A 13,740-nucleotide genomic window follows, 5' to 3' on the forward strand; every position below is an offset into this window, starting at 1 on the left:
TCTGGGGCAGCTAGTTGGATGGCATCCTTGGTGCGATGGCCTACTAGCTCAACAGGGACCGCCATAACCCCGCGGCTAGGCAGGACCACCCGCTTGGCTGTGCGGAGCTGGGGTGGCTGGCCATCAGTTGGAGTGACAGCGCTTAGCCTATACGTGGCTGGTGCGGGGTCAGCTTTGGCTCCGGGACCCACCGGCCGCGACTTGACGGGCTCGGCTTCTAGAGGGGCTGATGTGTCGGAGCCAGGCGTGGCTCCGAGGGCGTCCGGCCACGATTTGACGGGCTCGGCGCTGGGAGAGGCCAAAGTGCTGGGTCCAGCTTTGGCTCCGTGGACGTCCGGCCGCGACTTGACGGGCACAGCGCCGGGAGAGGCTGGGGCCTGAGAGTTGAGTGTGGCTCCGGGTACATCAGACCGCGACTTGACGGGTCTGGACTCGGGCTTGGCTGGTGGACTGGCTGGAGGTCCCAGGTAGAGGGGGCCAGGTGGACACGGCTGGCCGTTGATAAAGGTGTCGGCGGAGAAGATCGGTTCTGGAGGGCTGGCAATCTCAGGAAACGTTGTTGGCAGGCTCTCCCTTGGCACCTTGGGCACTGGGGGCAACCCCATGGCTAGCAGGTTAGCTCCCTTGTGTGCGTTGAGCTCAGCGTCCACCCAGTGTGTGCCTTTCTCAACCACACGCGGCTGCTCAGGCAGGGGGCCTGGCAGGGGCCCCTCATAGCTTAGCTCTCTCTCGGCTGTCTCCCGGTCAATGGGGACGCCACGGAGTGGGATAAACTCCCCACGCACCCACAGGCAAGGTGGTTGCATGTCGAAACAGAGCCTAGTTCCGAACTCCTTGAGAAAATACCCTCCTAGGTTCAGAGGGTGTGAGAGGTTCCGGACCACAGTCACGTGGTATAGATGGAGTATAAGCGTGTGTGAGACTGCCATATATAACTCTTTTAACTTTCCAATTACCTGGAGGGGCTGACCTTCCTCATTAGCAGTCAGGATCTGGGTGTTGTCCGGAATCAACATGCGTTGCACGCCCATTGCGTGCATGAGGTGCTCAGAAATTACAGCAGACCCTGGTACACGGTTGCCAGAATCAATCATGGCATCAACCTGTACATGCTGGGCAGGGTCAGGGGTAGGAAACCTCACCCTGATATGGCAGGGGAAGTGGAGGTCCTGCCCTTGAGACAAGGGGGCCTCTCGTTCAGCTGGGGTTGGCAGAAACTTTGGTGGTGGCCGCACCGCAGCTATGGTGGTATCGCTTACCATGGTGGCTTAGACTGTAGCTTCGATTCACTAGAGCTTATTAATTATCACTTGGTCAACAATTTTATATTTATTTTTATCACTTGGTTGACATTTGTACACAATTATGTGTTGTTATCACTAGGAGCTCTAGGTGTGATTCTGGAAGCACTGGCAGCAGGGAATGTCCGTCCTGCAAGGTTTAGAGGGGTGACGGCGGTAGGGAATGACCCGTCCTACAGCGCCGCTGGTTCGAATCCCGAAAATGGCGGCAGGGAATGGCCCGTCCTGCAGCGCCTCGGGTTCGAATCCTGGGAGGCAGCGGCAGGGAATGTCCCGTCCTGCCGTGCCTGTGGCTCAAAATCTGCTATCCGTCGCAGTGGTAGGGCTTACTTGTGTGCTGAAGCTTCGCAGCCACACATTGCCTTCTTAGGGAGACCAGCACACAGCTGTCTGTCTCGTAGGTTTGGCCTGGGTGTCCTGGGGCTTGTCCCAGCTACACTTGCCAATTTAGACTCAGTTCTGTAGCCGTCTGAGCTAAATTATCCGATTGCCGTGGCTGCGCACCTAGCGCTACTCCTACACGACACGGAAAAAGCGTCTTAACTGGCGCTTTTAGCAGGCTAAATCTGCTTGCCGTAGGCCAGAGGCCCACATATTGCGTTCAAAATGATGGAAATTCGACCTAAAAAGGCCGTCTCACGGGTCAGTTGGCGGCTGATTGTCCCCTTACTTGCCAAAGGGTCCAATCAGAGGTAGAATAGGCTAGTTTCTGTAAGGCTCGATTGAAACACGCTGACACCAAGTTCTGGTAAGCCGAGCGTTCTCGGCCCACAGGGTAACGAGTTCGGATTCAACGAGCCCTAGCCTCTAAGTATTCTACCAAACAAACAAGCAGGATTCAATCATACAGAAATTATATATTTAAACTGAATAATATTTACAAGTTATGTTTACTATATATATACAACAGATTATGACAATGGTTAGGTTTGAAGGGGGTGTGGGGCGCTAGGGCTTAGCTCCCGACGGCAGACAGGCTGTGGGGGCAGCGGTGGTAAAAGGGGAGGCAACGCCTCCCAGTTATATAAGCGCGTGAGGGACTCGTGATAGTTGCATGTTTGAGTCCCCTCCCCACATTTAGGCAGGCTAGTTTGACCGCTGGGTGCGGGGTCAACAGCGGTCATGAGATAGATGGTGATATAATAGGACTTAGTGCAGGGGGTTTGTTATCATAAGTCACAGCGAAGCAACTCTGTAAACGGCCTGTCCGTCTGGATGTCGTATTACCACATATGGACCGATTTTCAAACTTTTTTCAGTTAAAGATATCAAAATTAAATTTCCGCTCATCTGAAGAAATCAACAATGACGGTCAGACTGCCTTTTTGCAGGTTTTTGGCTATTTTTATATTTTTTACATTTCCCCCATATCTTTGGTGTTTATTAATCGATTTTCAAAATTTTTTCAGTTATAGATATCAAAATTAAATTTCCCGTCGTTTGAAGAAAACAACAATGACCGTCAGTCCCAATACGAAATTTTGTGCTTCGCTACTTATGGATGTTGTCATCCTTGTTATTTTCTATTTCCATCTATTAAATTTTTCCCCAATTCATTAATTAAATCAAAATGTAAATTTATTCGAATTTTACAATAGAATCTGAAATTTCATAATTATTTTCATATTTTTCCTTTTTTAGATTCTCATCTGCTCTAGAATTCTTTTTCTCGTATTCATTTGAATCCGGTGGATGGTAACCGGTTCTCATGAATACGAAAAAACTATGTCTAGCATCGTATTATATCCAGTTTTCTACGAATATAGAAATGTACAATCATGAGATTAAAACTAGTTTTTTTAGCCGGTGCCTTCGGCACCACGGGGCTAAAAAAACTAGTTTTAATCTTATAATTGTACATTCTATATCCGCGGAAAGCCGTTTATAATACGATACGAGAAATAACTATTCTCGTATTTATTCGAATCCAGTGGATAGGAACCGGTTCTTATCCATACGAAAAAACTATGTCTAGCATCGTATTATATCCAGCTTTCTACGAATATAAAAATGTACAATCATGAGATTAAAACCAGGTTTTTAGCCCGTGCCTTCGGCACCACGGGGCTAAAAAACTGGTTTTAATCTTATAATTGTATGTTCTATATCCGCGGAAAGCTGTTTATAAAACGATGCGAGAAATAACTATTATTCCTTCTAAATATCATTCTCTAAAATATTCAGGGAAAGAGGGGACACTGGGTAGTTTATTACACTAGCCCCCAAAGTTTTTATAAGAATGTTTAAATGTATTTATAATTTGGGAACTTTAATTGAATTGAGTAATTGGTTCATTAAGTTGAGTATCCAAACGTTTCAGCCACTAAATGTAATCAACAGAATGTATAATCTTGTGCATTATCATTGGGGATGTACAAGATTTAAGTAATTTTAAAAAAGCATTTCGCCTTCTGCTAATAAAAATCATTGGTTGAAAATTTTAAACACTTCAAGTGTGGAGCTAACAAATCAAAATTTGAAAAAAGTACTCTGAGCCAAAAAAATATAATACTGTGATTATAAAACTTTGGGTACCAGTATAACCTACAGCCAATGTCTCCTCCCTCCCTGGTTTAACCAGAATTTATGGTTCCATTGTAACATGATGTATACATTTATACAGGGATGTCATAAAAGTTTCTTTAAGTTGAACATAGAAAAGAAAAGAGCTCTGAAATTTCTTGTGAATTTTTCCCCTAGCATTTACTATAGGAATAATTTAGCTTATGTGCTTAGCAGTTTATAGTTGTTGCTATGGACGCTAAAGTGATATACATCCCTATTCCCTAATGATGATTCCTTTTATTAATTATTGGTTAATAAGTTTGTAAACTAGCCTGGAACCATTAATTAAAATTACATAAAAGTACCCAAAATTGTTTGTGTCAAAAAATAATAATAATACGTGGTTTTAAATCTTTCTAACCAGTGCAATTTTCAGTCCAATGTCCCCTCCCTTCCTGGGTTGCTGCTTTAAAGTAAAACAATAAATAGATAAAGTAAATAAGTGTATGTCCCCACTGCGTAGAACATGTACCGACTTTCAATTGGGTCTTTGAATATCAGCCAATATAGTCTTAAATATTAACACAGCCAAGTCGCTACAAAAGAGCAGAAAGTAATTTGCTGGCAGACTAAAAGTTCCCCAACACTTGATCCATGTAGTTTTCTTGATTATGTATCTATACTTATACACTTATTGTTATAATATTTAGTCGCGGCATGTGCGCATCTACTGGGAGAAGTTATCCCCTGAGGAGTGGAATGGTCCTGAGTTCAAGTATAAGATTGAGTTGAGGAAAGTTGGGCAGGAGTCAAGACCAGCTCAGTTTCTCAATATGGTCGACAACCAACAATTTTCCCACATTTACAAGTAAGTTATAAATTATTGTCATATGCCTTCGAAACCGATTAATATACGCTGGATTAGAACCAGTTCTCAGCCAAATGGAAAAATCTTGTATATCATCTCATTACAGACAACTTTCCACAAATATTAAAATGCATACCATAAATTAATACTAGTTTGTTAAGCCAGGGCTAACAGAACTTGTCTTAATCTAACAATTTTCCATTTTAATATCCACGGAAAACTGTCTATAATATGATGTGATAAATAACTATTATATAATAAAATGTGATAAATCAAAACAAAAAATTGTAAATACTTTTATTCAGGGATATAACACTGACAGAAGAACTTGAATTCTTTATTTGGTCTGTAAACAGGAGAGTTTAGATTTTTAATTAAATTAAAATTTATTAATCTGTGCTGTATATTCATTTTATATTCATCAAGGATCTGAAGGGATAAGACAATCGCCGATAATTTGATGTACATCCCCAATGATGATACACAAATGGGATAATTTTAACAACAACTAAGGGTTGAAACGTTTGGACACTCAATCTGATAAACCAACCAATCAAAAATCAAAAGATCCCAAAAGATAACGTTATATTAAAACTTTGGGGACAAGTGGAATAAACAGCCCAATGCCCTATCCCTACTTGAAATTCAAACAGTTTTAAATTTGAAAGGTTTCGTGTTTTCCGCCATTGATTTTTTTATGGAAATGTCTGCTTTTTTAATCAACTTGTCTGTTTTCAAATCATGAATTATTTATGCTTCGCTACATATAGATGTTGGCATCCTTGTTTAAAATATAAAATTCTAACTCACTGTATTGTTGTATGGTATAGAAATGGAGAATCAGAACATGCATCAAGAATTTTAATACCACGGGTAGCAGACGCCAAACTGATATTTCCGCAGTATATTCTCTATAGAAAAGCTTCAGATGTAAGTTATGTTTCCAGTATGGGTTCGAAACCGATTGATATCCGCTGGATTAGAAATTGTTCTCAGCTTTACTAAAAAATCATGTGTTGCAACGTAGTGCAGACAATTTTCAACTAATATTAAAAAAATATTATACATTTGTTAGCCCGGGGCTAACAAAACTGGCGTTAAGTATATAATTTAAAATCCGCGGAAATCTGTCAATGATACGATGACTATAATAACTATACGTAAATTTCAGGATCATCAAGCGATAAGACAAAAATAGTTATTTCTCGCATCGTATTATAAACGGCTTTCCGCGGATATAGAATGTACAATTATGATATTAAAACCAGTTTTTTTAGCACCGAGGTGCCGAAGGCACCGGCTAAAAAAACTAGTTTTAATCCTATGATTGTACATTTATATATTCGTAGAAAGCTGGATATAATTCGATGCTAGACATAGTTTTTTCGTATGGATGAGAACCGGTTCCTATCCACCGGATTCGAATGAATACGAGAAATAAGTTTAATACTGCATAAACCAACCAATCAAGTACAAAATTACCCATAGTTTCTAAGTATATTAATTTTGGACATCTTGTTTATAATACTTTGGGTAAAATATGTAGTCCAAAATATATAGTCCAAAATAGGCGCTTTACCTAAATAACCCTGTCAGGTTTGCTGGCATCCTGTTTTTAACAATATAAAGTGCCTCCAAAAAATGATAGGCCAGTATAAATTGTAATTGATCAATGGTAAAATTTATAATGGCCTCTCATTGGTCACTTGTATTGTATGACGTCATTTTTTGGCGGCACTTTTTCATCCTGTGCCAGCCATGCTGGTGATATTCTAAACATTTCAATTTCCAAACGAGTCTCATTTCAAACGTCAGTTATATATAGCCCTCTATCTTCTAATACACAAAGAAAATGAGATAAAAATACAGGGAAAAGGGAGGGGGTCGTTTAGGTATGGAACGTCCTACCCCCCCCCCCCCCCCGACTGTTAATGGTCAAATTGTACTATCAAAAAAAGTTCTTTTTAGCTCTTAATTCTTTTTGTAAATAGTACCTACTCTCATGAATTAGATGAGAGATATAATATTAAACATATAAAATGCATAATCCTAGAAATGAGAATTAAACATTAGCTTATTGAAAATCCTTCGTACTAAGCTTAAACCTGAACAATCTGGAAAATAATTCGTTCAAATTTAAACATACATTATCTTGGGAAGATTGTAGCTTTTCCAGTGTCCCTTCGAAACCGATAAATATCCGTTGGATTAGAATCGGTTCTCAGCCATACTGAAAAATCAGCATCGTATTATATCCAGTTTTCTATGAATATAAAAATATTCGTCATAAGATTGAAACCAGTTTTTAGTCCGTGCCTTCGGTATCTCAAGGCTAAAAACTGGTTTTAATGTGATAATTCTACATTTTATATCCACAGAAAACTGTTTATAATACGATGAGATAAATAACTGTTCATGAAGTGAAAAAGAACATATAACTATCTAAATATAAGTTAATCGATAATGATATATTATATTACATCATAGGTTTATTATTCTGCATTCATAAAGATGTACAGACTTATTTATACAGCTTTTTACGTCTTAAAGGGAGTGGACGGAGAGTCTCGTTATATTAGCCAGCTGCGTGAATTACTTTATCAGAGTGCATAAAAGTCTGATGAAACATTCAATTAACATCATATTTTGAAAATTACACAAATACATTGTTACAAAATATCAAGATTGTAGGAAAATTGTTCAGTTGCAATCTTTTTTAAAGATAGTAATCTTTTTTAACAAAGACAATTATGTCCATAAACAGCGCAGCAATAACAAAAAATACATTTTAAGGGATAAGACAAAATTGATGTAGACCACCAATTATGCTGAACTAATTTGCTTTTTTGTAAAATAAAAAAATTGTTGAAAAGTTTGGACACTGCTTGTTTGTACAATCTAATTAGGACTTCCCAATATATTCCAATAAAATTCCCAATATTTCTGATGTTTGGTAGATCATCATATTTTTCAGTCTTATATCCATTTATTTTATAAGTAACTTTTTGTGTAGATATACGTATATACGTTCTAAAATACGTATAACTCAGTTATAGAGTAGCTGTGCTACTAAAAATTAACATTGAAAGCCCCAGTGCACTGGTCAATACAAAATCAAGGCCATTGTTTTTTTTTGTGGTGTAGCTACTCTTTAATTCATACAATTGTTGGTCTGTCCGGCATGCCTGTCTGTAAGTAAGAGTATAGTATTTGTTTCATCTTTATTTATAGTTTTTGTGTTTTCCCTCTAACTTTCTAGTCGATCAAAGAATTCGCCTTCCCTTATTTGAAATGAATTGAATTGAATTGAAATAAAATAAAGTGTTTTTTTAAAGCACCGTAGGTTTAGACTCTGCAGGGTTAGGGCCACCGTAGAAGTTAATTTTGATTATTTATATCAATAAGGAGGGGGCTTGTTCTCAGCTCGATAGTCATTTTCAAAGAAAGCACCATTAAGTTTTTAAATGCCTTGTAGAATAACTATTCAATTATTTCATTTTGATTTGTTTATCTCTATGAATAATAATTATTATTTTTAGCCTAGAATGATTACAAAATAAAGAAGATTAATAAGATATTATATAGCATTACATATATTTTCTTCTGTACAATATGAAGTATCTCTTACTTTATACATAAGTACTTTTTAATAAGCGCATCCTCTCAATATTTTCTTATTTCTTATCATCTTTTTCCTATTTCCCCTCTTTCTTTCTTTCATTCTCTCTCCTTTATCTCTCTCTGTCTGTCTCTGTCTCTGTCTCTCTCTCTCTATTTCTTCTTCTCCCCCTCTTTTTCATTTATTTCTTTTCATTCTTATTCAGTTTTTGTCTTCTTTTACAAAACTGAAAAAAAAAATTTCTGTCTATCTATCTATGTTCCTAATTATTCTTGGGTCTTGTAAATTCAATAGATTTATTATCTTAGATGTTTATTCAGACACAATAGTCCACGAAATTTCTAGCAGACCAAATTTTTTGTTTATATTTATTACAAGCAATATAATTTTTAAAATGACATAATTTCCCCCAAGTAACAAATTTATCTTTTAGATTCAACCATTTACAGCTGACTAATTAGAAGAAACTGCACTTTCATATTAGATTATGTACACTTTCTAACCAATTCTGTGGTTCAATTGTTCCTACTGTGTACAATTGATACAATTTATTGATTAGAGACTTTCTATATTTATTTTATAACTGTATAAATATCAAATATCTAAGATTATTTTATGTTTAAGATATTTCTAGAAATAACCAGCAAATTATACATAAAATATTTATTTTACAAAAATAAGACGTATCATATTTTGCTTAATTAAACTTTCCCAGTAGAAATTTTATAAAAAAAAAATCAATATGAAATTGACTAAAAGTTATATGTCTATTTAAGGTAAACAAAACGTATATAATTTTAGATGTAACCATAGGGAAGTGGGTATGAAGTAAAGAAATTAAGGCAGTGGGTTATTAGAATTTTCGCCATAACCCTGGATGTTTTTACCTAAATCTATTTCTTGACAACCTAAACCCCTGTATTTCCAACTTTTGTAGAGGGCTCTCACTCAGCGAACCTATCTTTCCAGGGCTCTTCTAACCAATACTAACCCTAACCTAAACTAAAATAATTATGTGGTCAAAAACAATACGAGGAAAACTGCAAAATCCTGGTAACTTGTCCCTTGCTAAATTTAGATATATATCCAGGATTCAGACTATGATATAAGTTGGAGAAATGTGGCTAGCAAGAGCATCCAGGAAAACAATGGCATCCATGACAGTAAGGGTATCCAGGATAGTCAGGTGGACTCCTACACTGTTCTATGGATGCAATGCAGGTAAACATGCATAAAAAGTATCATTTACTGTATTATAAATTAGTTCTTATATATACGGATATAGACAGATACCAAGTTATAAATTATTATGTCTTGTTTAAAAAACCTTTTTGTATAGTTACTAGATAAAACTTCTTTAAAATATTTGCAAAATTAATAAAAATCAATTACAACATATTTACTATAAAAACTTTGACTCTATTTGCCACTATTTATTTTAGCACTTTGTATAAACTAGAGATGGAGAGTTAAAATATCAGAAATTAGGTTTATTCAAATAATACATTTATCAATTGTTACCAAGAAAATCAGAATAAAATATTTCTATATAACATAATATTTCCAAGTAGTAATCCAATTAAATTAAATTATTAGTTAATCAATCATATAACTAAAAAAAATTTAATTATATTTATATATGGTTTTTCAAGAGAAATGTCTTTATCAAAATCATTTATATAAAATGCTTTATATATTTTGAAAGAAAACAGTTAAAGTGTCGAACTATGACGTCAGAAAAAATTAACAATTAACCAATAAGAAGCCAGTATTCACTGTGGTAAAATATATAGCGGCCTCTCATTGGTTGATTGTTAATTTTTTCTGACGTCATAGTTCGACACTTTTACTGTTTTCATTTTGAAAACCTGTTATTTATTATGCCTTAAATCCTGTTATTTATTATGCCTTAAAACCCGGTTTTTCCAAAAGTTCCTGATTTAGCTATTGGCTATTTTATGAATTTATTTTATTTTCTTATATTTAAAAAAACCTTCATATATTCTTATTAACGATTATAATAAACAAGCTAATACCTTTTATCATCTACTTTTTATAATCTTTTGGAATATAAAATTCATTCAGCATTAATAAGAAATCTTTCCTAAATCTATTTAATTGTTTTAGCTGAATTTGTTTTATGTACTCGTAACTCGACCTCTCTACTTCAAATTAAATTTTTATGCAAATTATGTTTATTTTATATTAATTCTTTTAAGCTTCTTTATTCATTTTTTATTCCTTCCTTTTTTGTAGCAAATCTCATATATAATTTAATTTTGTATGCCTTTACGTCAGTCCCTCCGTAATGCAGAGGGGAAAACTGTCTGTACCAATAATGATAAATATTTGGTGCTTTCCCGTAAATTGTTTAACAAAACTTCATTGTTTTTTGTTTTTTTTAAATGGTAAATGCCTTAGGTGGGTTAGTTTTCCCTTTGCCTATCCCCTGCGGAGGACTCATCCCTACTGGTCCTATTCCTATGTTAGCCTAACACGGCGAGGCTATCCAGTTCCAAATATAAACAAACTTAACTTGATCTAAAGTAATTAGCAAACTACTTTTTCAAAACATTAATGGGAGTTCTTTGCTTGACTGGTGGGAGGGTTAAAGATTAAACCCCAAAAAAGCTCACTAAATACTTTATATGATTGGATTGATCTATTCACAATTTAGGTCGAACCTGTTGGAATCCTGTACAGGAAAACTGTCCTGGCAAACAATACCTGTACAACATGAAACAGAAATATACTCATTCAAGCTACCTTTCAATTCTACAGAACAATATACGGTAAATTTATTACTGATCAAGGGATATTACGAAATAAGACAATTGACCTTACATTGATATAATCTCATTGTCCAATGATGATTGCCCCTTTTGTAGATTATTACTATATTGAGTTTTTGAACAAACGAATATAAATTCCAGTATGGCTTTCAAACCTATTAATATCGACTGGATTAGAACCGGTTCTAAGCCATACTGTGTCGTATCGTACTATGCCCAGATTTCTACTAATTTTAAAAGGAAAATAATAATATTGAATGCCAGTTTTGTTAGTCCGGACCTTTGGACTCTCAAGGCTTAATAATCTGGATTTAATCTTATAACTTTTTATTCATATTAATATGTCTATACTATGATATGAAAAATAAAACTACGATATTATTATTATATTTGATATGATATAAATAAAGTATATTAAGGCCGGATATACGAACAAAAAATCAACTTAATATAGATTAGTCTCACAGAGGTTTACTGAGGTTTCGTGATTTAAACTAATACATTTTTTGGTTAGGTTGGTGTTGGAGCCAATAGAAAAGGGTTTTCAAGTGGAATCAATTGGGCTGAGTGTTTAGTTCATAAGGTATTTATTATTATTAACTGTCTGTCTGTCCGTCTGTCAGTACGTAGGTCTGTAAAGCTGTAGAAGAAAGGAAAATCTGCATTATAAATCACCTTCCAATTATACGTTATTCCATCCATGATTTTGTTATTCTTTTTCAAATGAATAAACCTTTACCCAAAACAAGCTTTTCTTTTACCCCCCCCCCCAAAAAAAAAAAAATTTTAACCCCTGAAATATGTTGGCAGGTGTAAATTTAGTTTACCCCCCCCCCCCAAAAAAAAAAGTTTACCCCCGGGGTAAAATTTTTTGGGGGGATAATTTGATTTTATTAAATATTTAGTATTAAAAATGCGCGCGAGGCGCACAAAATTTTTTTTTGTTAGAGATTTTTTATTTTATCATCAATTTATTTCATAATAAGAGGGAAGGGGGTTTCTGCGCTCGACTAGACACTTTAAGGTAAGCTGCCGCAGACTCTTTTTGTATGTTGAACACCCTTAACATTTAATTAATAAATCCTAATAGGAAATAAACCCTTTGATTGCACGACCTTTTTCGGGGTTCGCACAGACAAACACGCACCAGACATAGCAGCACTTAATAAATATAGATAACTATTAAAAATCTAATAAATTTAACTTTTATTTTTATTTTTTAAAGAATACAAAATGTATTTTATTCACAAATAGAATTTGTCTAGAATTTTGAAAAAGTCATTAGTTTTCATATTTTTTTGCATTAAATATAAAAATTTTGTATATTTCTTACAATTGGTCAGAAACCTAACAAAGAACAAGGATGACAACATCCATAAAAGCGAAGCGCTGAAACGGTAGGACAATCGGACATTAACACTTGTATAGTGTCAGAACTGAATAATCAGAATATAAATGTATGAGAGTCGATGCAAAATTGTAAGTAAATTTGTTGAAAAACTGCTTGATACAGAATAATGTTTATGGACATACTTACATTTTTAGGACTTAATTACAGAGTTGCTTCGCTTATAATATTGTACTTTGTTGTCCCAGGAATCAGTATACAAAAAATCAGATCAATCGGATAATTAGATCATATAAAAATTTGTTGTTAAAAAAGTAAAAAAATCAACATGTTTAAAATGGAAGTACGGACATTTTGGTAATGATTATAGAGTTGCTATGCTTTCTAAATCGTACCTAACTACTGCAGGAATCACCATGCAAAGTTTGAAATCGATAGGACAATTCTAACATGCCTAAATTAACGAAGAAAGCTATCCGTTACGGACGGACGGAAGGACCGACCCTAATTATAGAAAAGCTTCGCTTTTAAAAATGTACAATAAAAACAAATATCTTCTTAGAATATTAACCCATTAGTGCCGAACTTCCCCCCTGTCGTCAGAATCACTTGAAATTTTAAACACAGCTTCCTTAAGGGATTGTAAGACATTTGTATTTTTAGATTTTTTGATTTGTGGCATACCAAAGAAGTTTTTTTTTTGCGTCGTTTCCGACGCATTCGGACTAATCATTTTTCCCATGCGTCTATTTTGTACCATATCGGACTAATCATCTTAGGCTTTTACTGTATAATCTATTAGTTGCTTCGCCCCTAACCTCTAGGGTGGGTGGGGAATGTCAGAAAAATAGCATAAAACCATCCCAAGATATTTATAAAGCTTTCCTTATAAGTAAAACCAATTCAGACCCGAAATTTCTATAATCTTTAGCTTCAGACAAAAACCTTACTACTTTATAGTATGGAACACTATACTAGCAGCGGCTTCGCCCCTAGAGGCATCCAGGGACCCTTGGGTTTGGGGGGAGTCAAACCCCCTCTTTCAATTACTGTTTTTAAAGAAAAATTTTTAAAAAATAATGAGAGGGGTTTATTATTTTCTAGGGGTGATTTCTCCTAGAGCGGTTGTGGTACTCTCCCCTAAAATAGTTATAAACCTTACCAGGTCCTATGAGAAGCTAAAATGTAAAGGAGAACCATATCGGTTCAGTGGTTAGTGAGATCCCTTAGTACACACAGACACATGTATGTAGAATGTATTTAGATCCTGTTACTTTATTAAAAGGATACATAACACAGATACTCTA

At 35.5% G+C, this 13,740-nt stretch overlaps 1 protein-coding gene across 1 annotated transcript in view; it reads left to right on the forward strand.

Annotated features, from left to right (window-relative positions):
* The window catches only part of LOC145314852 (uncharacterized), a 68,399-nt gene that overhangs the window by 22,416 nt on the left and 32,243 nt on the right, over positions 1-13,740 (forward strand). Inside the window, exons 9-14 of the mRNA XM_080154933.1 lie at positions 4,517-4,674; positions 4,980-5,028; positions 5,503-5,604; positions 9,384-9,514; positions 10,971-11,085; positions 11,600-11,668. Coding sequence (XP_080011059.1) covers positions 4,517-4,674; positions 4,980-5,028; positions 5,503-5,604; positions 9,384-9,514; positions 10,971-11,085; positions 11,600-11,668 — 624 coding nt within the window. The remainder of the gene's footprint in view (positions 1-4,516; positions 4,675-4,979; positions 5,029-5,502; positions 5,605-9,383; positions 9,515-10,970; positions 11,086-11,599; positions 11,669-13,740) is intronic.

This window comes from Acartia tonsa, chromosome 3 (assembly GCF_053477335.1).
Source record: "Acartia tonsa isolate MP-2025a chromosome 3, ASM5347733v1, whole genome shotgun sequence".
NCBI lineage: Eukaryota > Metazoa > Arthropoda > Copepoda > Calanoida > Acartiidae > Acartia > Acartia tonsa.